The sequence below is a fragment of the Sturnus vulgaris genome, chromosome 1 (assembly GCF_052056855.1).
Source record: "Sturnus vulgaris isolate bStuVul1 chromosome 1, bStuVul1.hap1, whole genome shotgun sequence".
In the NCBI taxonomy this organism is placed as follows: Eukaryota; Metazoa; Chordata; class Aves; order Passeriformes; family Sturnidae; genus Sturnus; species Sturnus vulgaris.
In genome coordinates this window covers 16,341,399-16,359,454 of record NC_142243.1, presented here as the reverse complement: position 1 = coordinate 16,359,454, position 18,056 = coordinate 16,341,399, and the positions used below count along the sequence as shown (strand labels likewise).

The window sequence follows — 18,056 nt, the reverse complement described above, 5'->3', positions numbered from 1 at the left end:
GTCTGGAGAGGTCAATGTTCTTTTTGGATTTAAACTGTGTATATCCATTCAGCAATACAGAGTGTGTTTATTCCCAGAAGTATACAGCTAATATAAACAACAACTTTTTTTGTTTTAAGAACATTTGTTTTAAGAACTACTGCGACTAAGGAATCTCATGAAATGGGAAGGAGGAGAAGAATACTCAGGAAAACTATCCAAGTAATATCTGCAGACTGCTCATAATCTGTTTTCCCAGGATGTTTGCTTAAGTCACATAATTATTTGCAGAACCTCTGCTTTCTAAAAATGCATTTGGAAAAATTAATTCCACATTTTCTTAAATCAGTTTCTACTGATTAGATGATGCTTTTCAATATTCTCAAAGTAGGTGAGCTGACATTATTCAATAATGACCAGTCAGCAGCATTCTCTGAAACATTCTAGGCAAACATTTCACATGAAAACCAGCATTTTAAAAGATTTTTTTAAAATGTCAGATATATTTAGTCCAAGTATTTCAGCCAGCTCTAGTAGAGAGCACTTCTGAAAAAATTTCTGCATTGACTGAAGGACTACATATTAATGCAGCTCGAGGAAATAAAGTCTTAAAGTCATTGAGCTGAAAATAAGATGCCAGCAACTTGGAGTTGTGGTCCCCTCACTCTCCCACGTCTGGACATCTAGAAGTATGAAGCAAGCTAACTGTGACTGAAGCTTGATATTCTTGCTGCTTAAAGCAGCAAAATCCCCAGTGATTGAACTTGAGTTTTGCTCAATGAGGGCTTATGGAAACCATCCCCCAGTCCCTGAGCTTTTTGTTATTTATTAATGTGCCACAGCCTGAGCTCAGAAAAGGGAAAAACTTGTTATTTTAACCAAAGCACCATGAACACCCCCAGAAATTCTGTCCTCCAGTTTCAGCATTCAGATTCCAGAGTACCATCAAACACGACCACTACATCATGAGTGCTTAAAAGCTGATTATAGATGCAGCACTTCCGAGGCCAGCTGTTATGCTACCATCAAAATAAGGCACTAGCACACACATCTACAGTTCTGAACACCATCCATAATACAAAAAGAGATATGCTTAATTACACATACAGTTAGGATGAGGCTAAACCAGCGATATATAAGTGGTAAGATGGCCATCCTCAGTGTGCAGTGGAATAAATGAAATAAAGGATGACCTGGCTCCTATCAGCTTATAGGTGATATAACCTCATCAGTGCTGATTCCTAACATGAGATTTAGAATGCATGAGGAAACTAAATCAAAATACAGTGACACAGGTAAGAGATTAGATAGATGAGAAAGGCTAATATGTTTCAGGCCTTTTGACTGGACTTCTCTCTTTAACTTAATGACTCATAATTACATGAGGTTTGAACATTTCTGTTATGACTTGGAGGTTCCTCCATTTCCCAAGTGGAGATTGTCCTCAGTTACTTCAGCATCTCACTCATCGCCACAGCAGGCAAAAAAGTGCTCTGAGATGAAGTACTGAAATAACATAATATTTCTACCATTCTTCCATTCTCAGAAGCCATAATCAGTCAAGACATATGCACAGGTCAACTGCATAATTTCAAATTAAGTTTTTTTCTTATTTTTAATCTGAGTTTTAATGAAAGGAAATTCAAGAACTATTTAGAGGAATACACAAACCGCTAGTTCACACCAGAAGGCCTCTTATTAGCTTACCATACACTACCCAAGAGCTATTAAAGAGCAAAAAATACGTACCCTGCTTAAAAACTTCAGTTAGCACCTTTTTCAGCCTAGCTTCAGTGACAAGCCTTATCCACAGAAGAACTCATCTTTTCTAGTCCTGTACTACATCTGGCCATTACTGCATCTTGCTCAATACTTGACTTCACATATGTAAGAAAATCCTATAAATGGACAAAGAAGGATCAGCTTCCCAAAGATGATGTTTATCTCCTTTCCAGTCCGATAAAGGTTGATTTGTGGTTTGAAGGCTTATCTTGCAACCTTTTATAGCCTAGTTTTGAACACAGGTCAAAAATACTAACTTAAAATGAAAAGAATAATCCTCTAAGACACTGAGTCAACATGCAAGCAGAAATTCCTACGTTCAAATCAAGCCTTTCAGTCATTATTCAATTTCCTTGTTTTTATATTTTTAAATGATGGCCCAACTGACTTTTCCTGAAGCACTGATATGTTTAATTATTTCCATCATGACCCCTCTCAACTCTAAGGTCCCCATCCTACTTGTTGTTTATATTTAGAAGCCTAATAGCTTTTAATCATACCCTTGTTGCTCCTGGTCTTGCCACACAGAGGAATTTGAGATAGCATGACAAGATCAGGTTAATTATTATTTCTCTCTTGCAAGCAAGGACAGAGAAGCCAGTTAAAGAAATAGCAAGCCATGCTTTAGACCTGGTGTGAGACCACACTGAACTGTACCACTGGATCCATGGTAAATAATCATCCTAGCACAATACGTGAGTGGAAGAAGCAAATGCTTTTAGGCATGAACAGGTGAAGCTGCATTAAACATTAGCACTCATACGAGGATACATTCATTAAGAAGGCATAGCTACTCAGCAGATTCTTGAAGAGGAAGCAAACAACACATAAAACCTGTGATTCTGTGGTCACATATTACTTATATTTTTATGCCCATAAAATGGAATTAGGTACAATACTAGCCAAAATTATTAAATAACTATTTGTTGGAACCAGAATGTAATATTTGAGGGGAAAATGACAGCTTTAGTAATCTATTTTTTGGAATTGAGAAAAAGGCACACATACTTTTTATGCTAGTTACTTCTACATGCATAGTCAACATTCCAAACAGGAATGACTGATACAGCAAATGATGGCCTTAGCTAGTTGTCACTTTAAATGAACTCATTCAAAACACATTCTGAGTTTTGTCAAAAAATAAAAACCCTATATACAGTACAGCTTTTAAACAAACAAATTTAAAATTTTATTTCCTAACCACCACAATGCCCTCTCTGTGATGGCACTAGCAGCAGGGTCAGGGAAGAATCAACAGTATTCTCCAACAAAATAAACTGTCTCAAATAAACAATGTTCAGGGTAAGGTGTTTAGGTTTTTAGCCATAAATTATATCACCCAACAGAATTTCACATTTTTTTGCAGAACAGTAAAGGGAAACTTGCTTTGTGGTCTGTGACTGCCCCAGTGGTGCAGAGATGATGCTGGGGAAGGAAAGGAACTCCCACTGGGGCTCACGAGCCACATAACAAGTACTAAGTAAGATTAACATAGTTGGACAGATTTTCACACTTCGCACACACTTTTTCAAAGTTACAGAAAAACAACAGAAGTCCCCAGCTTTAGAAGAACAGCTACCAAGTCATTCATAGACCTCCCATGAACTAATAATGTGTTCTCTGTAGATATATGACCTGTAAGGGGGCTTTTACAAGACATGCATAACAGATATCAATGGGTCCCAAAAGGCTGCTAATAAAGAGAATAAAGTCAAACCAGTAGCAGCATAAAAAGTGGCAGTGTTATTACTGGCTTGTAAACACTCATGTGAATCATTTCTTGGTTTTCCACCTGTGGATCAAAGTTAACTAAGCACTTATGTGGCTCCAGTAAAATCAGCCAGCAGAAAGCACCAAGCAATTCCTATCTGAATGGCACAAGTCCAGCCACAAGCACCCAGCAGGATATGTTCTTGTGCTTGAGTGGCAGCTTCAGTGATGCTCTGCAATCAATGCTGTTACTCAATCTGCTCCACAGTAAGCTTCTTGTACTCATTTTTCTCCTCTGTTTCCCCAAAAAGAGTCAGCCCAAGCACACCACTACCCAGCTGCCACAAAAACCAACATCCCAAATAGCTGCACTGAATGGCATGGGTACAGCAACTGACTGAATACTTTGGTAGCTGACTACCTGCTGTTTTACTAGGCACAATGTTCTTATCACCTCATACACTGCATTTATGCAACACTGACAGAGATAAAACTTTATTTTGATGTAAATCAGGAACTAATCATATGTGAAGACTTCTGGTTTACTAAGACTTGAAATAAAAGGAAAATCAATTTCAGGCAGCAGGCTCATCAGATGCATCTGAAGAAAAAAAAAATACTCCTTGGAAAGTCCAATATGTGACTTTATATCAGGTTAGTGACGCATTTCGTCTGTGTGGTGTATCTTCCAGATATGAGAGGTTTTCATTAGGAAGACTGCACAAACACTGATGACTCCTTTGTTACACAAAATTGTCCAAGGGGACTTTCAGGGTCATGTTCACAGTCCTGGATTTTTTGCTTTAATTACAGAAAACAAGAGGCTGCATCAGGCCTCAATTTAGTATTTAATGAGGTATCGAGAGCTTACAGCCAAGTAACCATTGAGCAGAAAGAAGGTTTTAATGGTCTAAAATACAGTGAAAACTATGCATTGAGACTGCCCTTCTAGCAGACAGTGGAATGGGGATAAGCATATGAAGGAATTCATGACAGTCAATGGCTATTAAGGTAAGCAACTTTGCCCATTTCCCGAATGTATGTTCAAAACCCTGCATTCCACAGGGCAAAAAAAATGTGTGAAACAAAAGTTTCTGGTTCACTTTCTTCTTCAAAGCAACTGCTCTTCCCCATCACAGAAAGGCTGGCATTGTGGTTGCTGTCTCATAGGCATACATAACTAAGTATCATGGGGGTTGCTTTGATTTGTTTGTTGGTAATGTGCTGGGGTGTTCTTGTTGACTGCATCACATTAGCTGAACTGCACAGGAATTACAGACATCCTACATGTCTACGTTAATTTGTGGACATGAAGGGAGTTTCTCAGCTGAATGGGTGACAAGGCAACTCTTACATATTATACTACTTTCTGAGCAATTTATATATAACATGTAGAAGCTGATATGCACGAATTTGACAACAATTTTCATAAGCAGATAGATAAACAGAGCAAACACAGCACAATTTCTTAGAGCCTTGGCCTCTCTCAGGGAAAGAACAGGAAGAACAGGATGTGAAGCAAAGGCCACAGAGATAACTGTCAGTACTTTATTAGGAGAGGGAACGTCACCCAAGGCAAGCTTAATCTAAACAAAAGGTGCAAGTTTCTTGCCATATTTAGAGTATTTGTGGCTGCTGACAGGCACAGGCTGTCCAAGAGAACCAGACAGAAGACATTATCTTTCTAATGTATACAACATTAGATGATGCACTAGTTCCTGCTGATACTTTTGGTCTCTCCACACACTTCTGGATCTGTGGAAAGGAAAGTTTGGATAGAAGTGGAGCTTACAAGATTTGTAGATACGTGATGGCAGTCAGGCAGTTTCCCTGACTTCATAATTATGTCCCCATCCCCCCACCAATTAGTTCCTATAACTTATGATTTGCCTTTCAAGGATATAAAATCAGCTTTTAGGATACATCCAGCTGCTTCAGTGTAATACCGAAAAGAGTCATGGCAGAGATCCAGTGCTGCTGCATCACACTCCAAAATAAAAATGATTTTCCCAACTCCATGTACTAATCTTCCAAGCTTCAGCTTATGGCTAGCTCTTTAACATTACACTGTCACTATGAAGCAAAAGACTAACTGCAGAGACAGAAACAGACTTAAGTACTACTAGGCTACTGTTACATCACTGCTTTGCTTTTTCTTAATCAGACCAAACTAACACAACTCCTTCAAACTCTCCTTGTCGGCTGCATGCTCCATGCCCCTGACCATGTCTGCATCCCTCTCTGCTGGGCTGTGTTCAGTTTTCCTAAATCACTCAGACCTACCACTCCAGATGAAATCACATCATTGCCTTTCATCTGTCAGCTACAATCTTCCCAAGGCAGCCCCATCACACTGCTTCACTTACTCAGATAGCCTTGTGGTACAGGCTCATGCTCAGCACACCAGCTCCTTTCCAACCCACTGCTATTCACACAGTCACCTCCCAGTGCATACAAATGCACTTCAGGCCCTACCCTACCTACCCTACCCTAGGGTGTAGGGCCTTGCACCTTACCCAGTTTCCCAAGGTTTTTGCTGGTTCAATAAGAGTCCTGCATACTGAAGGTCTGCCATTCAGCGTATGAATCATCTTTCCTAATTCAGAGTTAGTCCCAGATTTGTTGAGGATATGCTTTATGTTCTAGACGGTCTCCAAGGAATGTTCTGAACACTGTGGGCTCCAGTACTGGCCCTGCTTCTTAGCAGCAGTCAAACATTTGCTAGTTCTGGCTAATCTTCTCTCCAATTAACAGTCCTTCCATCTAGCCTGTATGTTCTTCAGGTCAGAAACAAAGGTGATGGGTCTAAGAATTTACTTCTTTTTAAAGAGCCACCATAAGTGTAAAAGTACCTGGACAGCTGTACTTTAGAAGCACAGTCACGATTAAGAGGATCTGGAAAGGTCTTCTGCTCCCATCCATAAGTGTACTAAAGTACTTCACATAATTGCTTGTTTCTACGTATGACCATTCACATTCATCAGCAGATTTGTCACATTTTCTACCCTCTTTCTACTTCTTGGCTTTCAAACATGAATTAAACTGTTGGAGTGTATAAAATAAAAGCCTCTCTGAGTCCCTCCAAAAGAAAAAAGAAGTCAGGGATTGAATTAAAGCCTTCAGAGAAATGAAAATATATTAAGCCACACAGACATGAAGTAGAAGACTAAGTTTTAGTTTTAAGTAAGTAGGAATATACTTTAAGTGCCTTGAGGGACTAAAAAGCCCTAAAGCCTAGTTTAAAGTTCAGTAACTTAGCTCCAGACATAACGAAAACATAGCAGAACATTGCTTGTATTTTTAGATAAAACAGGATAGAACTATATGTGTAAATTATGTGTAAGGACTGATACTACTTTTGTACTTCAGAATTGAGCTCTGATAAGTGTAGCAAGAATGTTTTAGAATTGTGGTTTTAGCTGATTGGACCATTTATGAATAAAATCCCCTGTACTGAGGTGAGAGAGGAAGAAGAAGAAAGGTGTGGGAGCTGCTGCTGCTTCTGCTCAAACTCTATGCTAGAAAGCTTTTAACATGGACTTTAATACTCTGAACTCTTTGCCTTTGAGACTGATGTATTCACGCAATAAACAACTTTACAGCAACCAACAACTGCTCTTGTCTCTTTGAAGACCCAGCCCCACGAAAATCTCGACATAAAACTGTGTTGTGATCATATACCACAATATCTAAATGAAGTGTCACATTAATCCAAAGTACACACACACTCTGAAAGCTCTTTCCCACAAAAACTCCATGATAAAGAGTCACTGCTGTACCTGCACTGCCTTTTGCACCTTCAAATGCCAGAGAACAGGCTGAGCATGTGACAGGTCTTTTGCTCCTCTTCCCTGTCAAACACTAACTTGCTACTGCTTTGGAGCTCACCCCTTACAGCCCCAGAACATGCCCAGCAGGACTTCTCTGAAACCTAATCCACATCAGTCCTGACTGGTAGCTAACTCAATGGAAAGGCCTTAGTGTTTGAGATTGTCTATGTGTGATTGAACACAGGCTACAGCTATAGGATTCAGAAAGCCTACAAGAAGACATGTGCATATCTGCACTGTTGCCCCAACTTTACCTACACAACCATGCTGTAGCCACATAAGGCATTTGGCTTTCTGCTTGCATACGGTGCTTGAATTACACATGCAATTAATTAGACACGGAGGGCAACAGGAAAGATTCTTCTGAACTAATTCAGGGGAGTTTTTAAATTATTTTTTTAGTTCTAAAAGCTTATAACTTGAAATGGTAACCATAGATGTGCATGTATCTTTTTTTTTTTTCTGAGAGTGATGTTTTCAGAACACATTATTTTGCAATAGTCCCTATTTTGCATTAGAGGAGAGCTTCAGATGCAAAAGAAAATCTTCACACTGAATGTTTAAGGGGGGCAGTGTTTCCTGGTGAAAACTATCATTTCTTAAAAAGGAGACTATTGCTTTCTTCATGCTTGGATTTAAATACTGAGCTATTTAAAAACTGTTTATGTAGAGGGGGAAAAAAAGGAATAGTTGCTACACCCAGTGCTGCAGCTCTGACATAAACATGAGTGCTGATCTGTTACATTTTTCAGTTTTGACACAGTAAACAAGGATGTCCCTGTCAACCTCTCTCCTCTGAGAAATCTGGCTGTCCCATCTTCATTCTCTTGAATTTTGTAGAAATGAAGCAGCAAAAAATTTATCTTAAAGTACATGTTTTAAGTCAACTCTCATATCCAAGAAGAGGAGAGGAAGAGCTGAGTACAACCAAGAAACAGTGCTGAGTGCAGAGGGACAATCACTTCCCTAGTCCTGCTGGCCACATTATTCTGACACAGGCCAGGATGGCACTGGTAGTCTTGACCACCTGGGAACGTGCTGGGTCAGGTTCACCTTCTGTTGACCAACACCCCCAAACCCTTTCCTGCTGGGCAGCTTCCCAGAAACATCTCCAAGCCTACAATGCTGCATGGGGTTGTTGTAGCCCAGCTGCAGGGCCCGGCACTTTGTCTTGTTGAACCTCAGACCATGAGCCTCTTTGGATCCATCCAGTCTACCCAGATCCCTGTTCAGAGCCTTCCTGCTCTCCAGCACATCAGCACTTCTACCCTACTCACTGTGTCTGCAAACTGACTGAGGGTGCCCTCGATCCCCTCATCCAGATCATTGATAAAGCTATTAAACAGGACTGGACATAGCTCCACTCACCAACACTCCCCGGACAGTTTTCTACCCAGCAAAGGGCACACCCATCCAAGCCAATAGCAGCCAGTTTCTGCAGGAGATGCCGTGGGAAATGGTGTCAAAGGTTTTACTCATGTCCAGGTAGACACATCCACAGCTTCTCTCTCATCCACTTCGTGGGTCTTCTCATCATGGAAGGGGATCAGGTTGGTCAAGCAGGACTTGCCTTCACAAACCCATCCTGGCTGGGCCAAATTCCCTGGTTTCATGTGTCACATGATAGCACTCCAGATGATGCATTTCATGACCTACCCTGGCATCGAGGTCAGGCTAACAGGTTTGTAGTTCGCTGGATCCTGCATTCAGCCCTTCTAGTAGGATGGTGTCTGGCACATTTGCTAAGTTAATGCCATCAGTAAAATCTTGATGTTTGTGTTGGTGCTAAGTATACACTTACTATCATTTTCCCCTCAATTCTTGCCTAACAGGGTAAATAGGATCCCTTATACCAGAAGGGTTTCCAAACTTCTCCAGAAGGGTGACCAAATCTCTGCCATATCAAAGCAGCTTGGAAAGGTTAAGTCAGCTTGGCAATGCTCCAAGTCAATATGAATGATTTAAACCAAAGAGCTGAGCTCTATGTGTACAGCCCCCTGTACTGGGTGTAGTAAATGATCACATGGCAGGTCACTCCAGACCCAGGCATTCCAGCTGAAAGACAACTGTAACTACAGAAAATACAGATGCAGCTAGGCAGGTTTTTGCTCTGGGTGCTATGTGAAAGCCATTCCCAGAGCTGTTCACTGCCTCCACCTCAGAAAAGTGTTCCCTCACCAAACTGCAATTACTCATGTGAAGCCTCTGTGTTTGTGCTCAACCAGAAACCAAAGCCAAATATTTTTTTCCTATAAAACCAAGCACAATTTCCATCTGTAAAATTAGGCATCAGTAACAATAGAACACTAGTCCATCACCTAACTTTTCATGAGCGCATTTTCCAGTGAAGAAGATACAAAGCTAGGAAAAATACAGGGTGGCTACTAATCAGGCTTAGCTATCCAGGGATTTAGCTTAATGTCATTCTGAAGAACGTGCATAGTGAACTGAAAACCAGTATGGAAACAGAAACGGTCTGTGTTCAGAAGAGCCACAGGACTTTCTTCCTTAGAACAACTATCAATTTGTACCTTATTTCACAGATAGCTGCTCTGTTTTGCAAAACCCAGAATCTAGTAATTGACTGGTAATGCCTCAGCTCTGTATTCCTAGGCAATCAATTCTTTCATGGAAAAGAACGCCATTCTGAGAACTTATTAATCCCCATGCTTTAGTAACATGAAAATATTGACTGATACAGGCAATAATACAATTGATACAGGCACAGGGAAGCACATTCTGAAGATGCCAAAGCATTTTAAAACAGTCTATCACAGCAATTGTACAGCTGATTTAAGAAAGGCAGTTGAAACATTTGAGCAGAAACACTTCAAAACAAATAGCTGAGCTGGTATGTGTGCATTATCTGTATCCAGTTTAATTCTACAAAATTAGTCTGCAGAGGTTCACTTATAAGCAAGGATTAGTTTCAGGCAAGACCAACCAGGACAGAAACTACAAGCAAGTGACCTTGCTAAACACTCCTCAAAAGCTTTACAAAGCACTGATTGTTCACAGCCTTTAGCAAACAGTTCATGTATCAGGTGACTCAAGAGCTTTCAGCACAGTGCCTTCAATCCAAGCAGCAAATAGTACAGTGGGTTAACACCTTTTATGCTAGCATCAAACATTTTGTTTTTTCCATGGTTACTCATATTAGTGGGCCAATGTGAATTTAACAATAATCGCTTCACACACATTGCAGCTCTCAAAACACTTAAGAAAATATATGCTCAGTATAAGAGGGCATCCAATGCTTGGGAAAGTCTGTTGATTCAGTTCTTTATTCAGTAATTTCTTAAGAGGCAGTCATAATCCCAGCATCTCTGAATACTTAACAGAACAAAAAAAACTTATCTACAGCAATTTCATTTCCTCCTACTTTCCTGTTTCAGCGGCAGGTACTTTTTAAATACTTCACACAATGCTCCTAGCATTGTTTAGTTCTCAGCACATGTTAACCTCATGTGCCTTTTTGATAGGTTTGTTATTAGGAGGGCCCTTCCATATGCACTGGAATCTTCTCCCTGCTGACATGCTTTTGATAAAACCACTGTGCTGTCATTTCACAGAAAGATGTTTAGAAATCACAACTCTAAAAAAACAGTAAGAGAGGCTAGCAGGGTTGGGGAGGGACACAGCAGAGACGCTGAGAAGCATTTTCTTATATTTGCTCTAAGGTGTACCACCAACAGGATCCTGGTTGACCAACTGATGTTTTTAACTCACTGGCTGCACTGAAGAACATTTTAGGTTGCATCCTGTGCCATTTGTTTATGAAACATCTCAAAGAGACATAGGACAAAGCCCTTACTGAAATTCTTATTCAACTTCAGTAAGAGCACAGAGTGGATACTGGGCTGTTAACAACTCCCTCAAGCTCATTTCAGAACAGCAATGTAAGGATGAAATAATTGAGTCCCGTCCCTACCTTCATTGGCACTAACATGGCACACATCTGGTTATGCAGCAAGCCACTCCCAGATTAAACACAGCAGACATTTTTGGCTGAGTTAGCATAAAATCAGGCCAATGATCAGGTACAAGGCAGGCAGCAGCAGCAATGCTTCCCCCCCCACCACAGAAGCAGGCAGCCACAGTGAAGCTTCAGCCAGGGAAATACAGGCTGCCACAGAGAGGGATAAGCCTCTTCTTTCCTGTCATCTATTTCCATGTCCTCGCTGCAGAAACTCCAATAATACTGCAGTCACAGTACAAGTCAGCTCAGCTCACTCATTTAACTGCCTTGGCTGGGAAGGAGTTTGGCTTGAGCAGGTAGTGGCAGCATGTGAACCCCTCTCCCCTTGCACGCAGCACATGAAATTATATCCTGCAAGGCTACGAAAACAAATTAACTCACTGCATGTGTTAAATAAAATACCACCTCCCATATGGCACTTATAACTGGACTTCCTTCAGAAACAGAATCCTTCTCTCAACCCCTCCCCTCAAGTGCAGCTTCAGATCTTGAAATCTTAATAATTAATTCCTGCTTTAAATATATTTCCAGCATTCTTGATACAGGAACTGTTTTATTTTGGTCCTTATTATGACCTTAATCACAAAGCATGTTTCATAAATATTAGAAAGAAAAAAGCATCACTGTTTTCCATCACAGTAAAGAAGTCAACATGAACTAACCAACTCAATAAGAGACATGATCATGCCTCCTCCAACACTGTCAGTTCTCCAGTAAAAAAAAGAAGAGATTACCTGGGAGATATGGTTGATGGAGGACTCCATCCTCCGTAGCTGGGACGCTTGGATGTCCAGCAGTTGTAATACATTGTTGGCCAGTGCATTGATCTGATAAGCAACACTGGCTAGAGACTGAGTTGTGTAGGCTTTGGTCTCTTCTAATGCTTTCCTTTTATCTGGAGCCTGTAAGGCAAAACAACAAGACATCTGCTTTAGGCCAGGAAGGGGATGGGGAAAAAGGACAGGAACAAAAAATACAACCTGTATATGGAAGAATCTGTAATCAAGAAGGTCTGATTGAGCAGCCAAACTACTTGATCTGCATGAGATTTTTAAAAAATCTCAATCATATAGAGGAGATAAAGTATTTGGAAAATATCTAACGATAATAAATTTAGATGCCAAGAAACAATTCATTCAGTAGGAAAAACAACACTAGCGTGATTTGCTGGAGTTGAGTTTCTAAAGGCTGCCCAATCCCTCATTTCTCAAAAAGCCTCCAAATTCCCATGACCACTGAAATGCTCCTTTTGCCATTTCTTACGAGGTCATGCAGCCTGGGCTAATTAAGACAGAAAAATATTTTCCCACAGTTGGGTGTCTGCCATTCCACGTCATCTACAAAGCCCACCCTCCAGCTATGCTGGCTAAAGCTCCCACAGACCAGGAGAAGGGCGAGTAGAGCATCAGGATGGCATGCACAGAGGCCTCCTGCATACAGGAGTACTTGTGAAATTATCCCTCCTCACACAAAACCTTAATAAACTTTCCTTGACAGCTGAGAAAGTTCATCATTGACTGAGAAGGCACACGTATTTTGAGGTATCTGAAAGGAATCTATGCTTTCCCCTGAAGGGTAAAAATATAGGGAAAAGGTAACTTTCCCACTGAAATCACACCTTGCTAAGGTAAAGTCCTCGATCTGTCCCGAGGTGTGGCTACCTAGTCAGAGGGCAGGTTACTGTCCAAGATCAGGAACTGTTTACATTGACTTGAGTTGCATGGCCCATGTAAGTCCCTCCTCTCTGGCAGGATGGGAGACACCAACACCACCTCTACCACGAAAACACACAGACAGAACCCCTTTTGAAGCACTCCCTGTATCACACCTTAGGAACTGGCAGTGGAGGCCATGTACTTCATCTGTTACCCAACTTGCAAACTGTAGCTATCCAGAATTTTTCTTCCACTTGCAATAGAGATGCATTGCATGAGGAAGAGTTTGCAGTGCACAATTGATTCAGCACTACTATTTCTTCCCAGTTTTATGTACTTGTGGAACAGTGGACCTCAGAAACCAACAGAAAAGGTCCATATTAATAGACCCTTCCAATTAGACTTCTATTTTTATTGTTGATTTCTTTGAATAACACTTTACACACATTGTATGCAAGAGTTACAATATTGAGCACAAAGCAAGGAAACAAAGACATTCCATTAACATTCAACTGAGCCCTATGCATTCCACTTTCCATACACACATTCATTTTTAAATCCCATCTCCTATTTTTAAGGAGAAAATCAGAAGGCAAAGTGTTCATATACATTATAGAAGTTGCATCATGACCTAAATACTGCAACATGTTATGCTATGCTACATTTTGCTTATGTATATTTTAAACACTGATGAGTTCCCCCAGTCCAGAAATTTTGCTCATATTCATGACTAACATTCCTAGCAATGTTTGACACTTATTAGTGACACTTGGTTAATGCCATCCTTCAAACGGAATTCATATACAGACGCCTTCTAAAATGTGAAGCAGCAAGAATGATTCAACGTAATCTGCTGCCAAAAGGCAGAACAGCTATTGCATGTACTAAGGACAGACTATGTAAAATTCCATTTTTTAGTATTTCCAAATGCAAACAAAGCTAACTTTCATCTAAAAAAAGGACTGACATTTCTAGCTGTCAGAAAAAAAATAGGAAAAGTCACTTTGCTTCTTCAGAAAACATAACCTGCAAAACGACTACTAAAAGTTCAAGAAACAAATTTCTGAAAGCACTCTGGCTTTCCAAAGAGGTATTTTAAACTTCAAATCACCACTGGCAGTGACTTTAAAAACACTGTCCTACTGAACTACAGCCCAAAGGAAACAACTGATAATTCATACTTGAACTTCCATCACTGTGGAAAATAGTAAAAATGCAGGTAGGAGATCAGTGGTGTCTGAAATAAAAGGTTTAATGAACTAGACACAGCCAATAAAGCAGCAGTCAACATTAGTGTAACTTCATATAAACTCAAGTGGAGATCTGCAGCCTTTACTCAAGCAGTTTTCTTATTACAAAGTTTTAATTAAATACTGTTAGGCTAAACACCAAGAGGTGACAAAGTCACAGCACTCCATTACTGAGTGTTGTCAAATGAGAAAACTTCAGTGTATAACAAGTTTCTTTTCATGTGTAATGATTCGTTGATTAAACGTCTTGCTCTCATTTGTCTACGAGCCAAACGTTTTAGTTATTTGCTCAAATTACTACTCTGGCAGCAGGATTAAATGAACATAGTTGAGATGTGGAATGCATTTTATGTCCTGTAAGAACTAGATTAAGAACATTTTCAAGATTTGCAGATAATTCAGGCAACTTCAGTTTGCAGATTAACTATTTAGATTAGAACTAACTTGATATACAGTCTTTGCATTATTTTAATGAGAACTGCTGGCATCCACAAGATATAAGCTAAAAGCTTCACAGACAGCAAAGGCGGGAGGGTAGAGGGAGAAGCCAAGAACTGTGTCACAGAAACAGGAGGGAGCCAAGAGTTCCAATGTTCTTCAACTGTTACTTTCACATCTAGTCTGCTTTCAGTTTTTGCTTAAAAAGAGAACACAGTGCACGTGTTTACATTCAATGTAACACATAAAATTGAGTAGTTAACTAGTGCTTAAGACAACACAATACAAAGACTGTCACCTGACTTCTTTCCTAATGGTTCAGAATTACTCTGTGATCTATTAAAAGCTTCAAAGAAACTGTTTTTCTCCAGTTGTCCTTGATATAAACAAAAATTTGATCTCCTTCAGTAGCAAAGTGGATATTCTTTACAGAACATCATAGCTTTTGGAGTTTCCCACCTGTATCCCCAGCTCACCTTTAACAGTCATGTGACTATGATAAAATTGCTGTTTGAAACTGCTTTCACTAGATTTAATAAGATAACTAGATTTAATACTAAGAGATTTAAAAAAAACCCTCTCATATAATTTAATGGGGTACATAAAGAGACATTAAAACTGCATGGCAGTCCACACTGCATACCATGTATTTTTGTCAAACACGTATTGTAAAGCTTCCTTGAAAAGTTTACATAAATACTACTGTAAATTCAAAACTAGTTCTGCACCCAAGCAATTGACACAACAAAAACAGAGTAGAAGCTTAATTACTGAGTCTTCGGTTCAGTGACATGTCAAGGTCAAATAATGAGGAAACTGTCCATCACTCTACAGCTGATCTTTACAAGTCACATCTTCCCCCCTCCAAACTGCCACCCATGCAAGCACATCCCCACAACGTTGTGTGTGCACTGTTCAAGTCATCTGCCCTCCCATCTCTCTCTCAACTAATTCCCACAATGTGCCAGTTCATACAGCACACAACTGCATGTACAGGCTCCCTCCACAAATCTCACCAGCTCACACTGCAAATCATCTTCAGAAGTCAAACCTTCCACTGCAAACACACCAGTCCATACCCTCACTACCTGTTGTCCAACCTCTCTTCTCCCTCTTTCAATTTCAGTTCCATTCACTGTGCTTGAAACCCCCGTAAGATAAATTCCCCACCAGAACAACTGGTTCCATTTGACAAAGGTCAGAAAGTAGCTTATCAGATCACACCAAAGCTGGCTGGCCTAGCAAAAACAAATCAAAACACCTCCTTAGTATGTGACATGTGTTGCTCCACATTTTTTATCTTCAAGCTGTTGGAATATGTGCAAATTCAAGCACAGAAAAATTCATCCAGGATAAACTACTAACAGAGACCTGCCCTAAAGCAGCCCAATAATCATAAGAGCTCTTAAGTATTGAGTCCCCCATGGCTGTTAAGGTGCTTGATCACTCTCAGCAATCAAGCTACAGGAACAGCTTTACACTCAGTTCTACTTGCCTTTGCTGTCACTGCTCATGCACCTTTAAAATGCAACACTGCAGTACATTTGTGTTTGCTTCACAAGTAAACACAAGAAAATCGTTCACTTCTACCCTTTGGTCTTTTTGAAAAAGAATTCCACCTATCATTAGTTGATTAAAGATAAAATTAGGACTACCACAATCAGTTGCCACAGGAATTCAGCAATCTCAATCGTGTAGCACAGAATGCAACTATGCAAAGTCATAAACACATACATTAGTATTCTCTTTTGTTCATCTCATCATATATCAATCTTGGATATTTAAAGAATGCATGCTTTCTGATAACACAAGCACTACAGTCGAGGTTTCCAAGTCCTGTTTTCTTCATTAAGGTCTTGCCATTTTATCTCAGAGATCCATATCAAATCATCCAGTCAAAATTTTTTTCACTCCGAAGTGGAAGGAATGGATTTCTGAAAAGTGGTTTCCTCACTCAGAAAAGAGGAGCAAACCTCCCTAAAGCAAGGGCTTGTAACATTACGTGCAACTTCAGATATATTAGTCTGAAGTTGCTGCATCACTGATCTGATAAAGTTTTTAACAAACCGAAGCTGGTCTTGAGGGCTTATTTTACTGCTCACTGCTAATTGCAAAAAGCTTGGAAATCTCTAAACTATTCACAAGATACGTTCTTAGACCAAGTATTCCATATCCAAGCAGTAGCAATGTGTTTTTAAAAGGTTAAAATATGCCATATACACTAGATTTGACTTTTGGCTCAGGAGCTAAACATAATTTACGTTGAATATCATGTCCCTACATCACTGTAAATAACTGAGGAGCTACATACTGAAATAAGTAGGCCCCCCACAGATACAGGTTCTCTCTTATCAGTTTTTCATAGAGCTTGTCAGACTGCTTTGTAAACACACTGCACTATGGTAGACTTTTTGGCTATTACTGATGGTTATTACACCAGAGTATCAGTTATAAATTAAAGAAGAGAGACACACTGGCAAGTGTGTAGCAGCAAGTGCTACAGGTTTCTATATTCTGAGGAACTTTCAGGAGCCAACTATCTACCTGGAAGCCATCCAAGTAGATCTACACAGACTGTGGTTATTAGTAGCAGGTACTCAGCAGGGAGCCTTCAAGGCTTCTATGACCACAGATATAACCTTAAGGGATATATAACATTCCAAAGTGGCATGAAAACTAAGGTTTCAAAATTTACAAAAGGGGTAGCTTCCATTACATACGTCATGCAGGTAAAAATAAGAGTATCAATGAGGTGTGTCAATTGTCTCCGGCAACAGGTTTACAGTACTTGTGCCATACAGCAATTCTATTGAAGAAATTCTCTCTGCAATGCATTAGGCTAGGCAATGCTTTTACTTCAGGAGGATGGATGATGTGCTGAGTGCATCCTAATATCCACAGTTATATCTGGCCTGGAATTTACCTGCCTACAAGTTGGACTGTTCCTCACTGATCAGCACCCCAATTCCCCCACTGGAAAGTGAAGTAAGCCATCAGAAGAGTTAGCTCAGAAGTTCAAACTTAACCCTTGTCCAACATACTAGGACAAGAGACACCCTCTCATAGCACCACAGACAAGGCTGTAGAGGGTCATCAGCACACTTCATCTACTGTCTTTCTTCAACATAAGCAGATCACCATCCATATTCTTGTTACTGGAACCACTTGCTCTGCCATTCATATCATTGTTATCATCAGTAAAAACAACTGTGGGAAATTTAAAAAGCAAGCACTTCTGTGGGGACAAATAACAGGAAGGGACTTAGTCCAAGTACAGCCTGATAAAATGACAGGACCAACCCAGCCTCTCCATACGAAGGGGAACTAAAGCCAAAAAGCCATACACATTCCAGACCACTGGCAAATCTCAACTAAAATGCTGTATCACAAGTATCAGTACTAAAGTACATGCAATACAAAAATGTTCAAGGTT

At 40.0% G+C, this 18,056-nt stretch overlaps 1 protein-coding gene across 12 annotated transcripts in view; it reads right to left on the bottom strand.

Moving 5' to 3' along the window:
* Positions 1 to 18,056, bottom strand: part of ABI1 (abl interactor 1) — a 78,675-nt gene that overhangs the window by 43,094 nt on the left and 17,525 nt on the right. For all 12 annotated transcript variants that reach the window (XM_014882188.2, XM_014882185.2, XM_014882190.2 and 9 more), the window contains exon 2: positions 12,015 to 12,182. In XM_014882188.2, the coding sequence (XP_014737674.1) occupies positions 12,015 to 12,182 (168 nt within the window). The remainder of the gene's footprint in view (positions 1 to 12,014; positions 12,183 to 18,056) is intronic.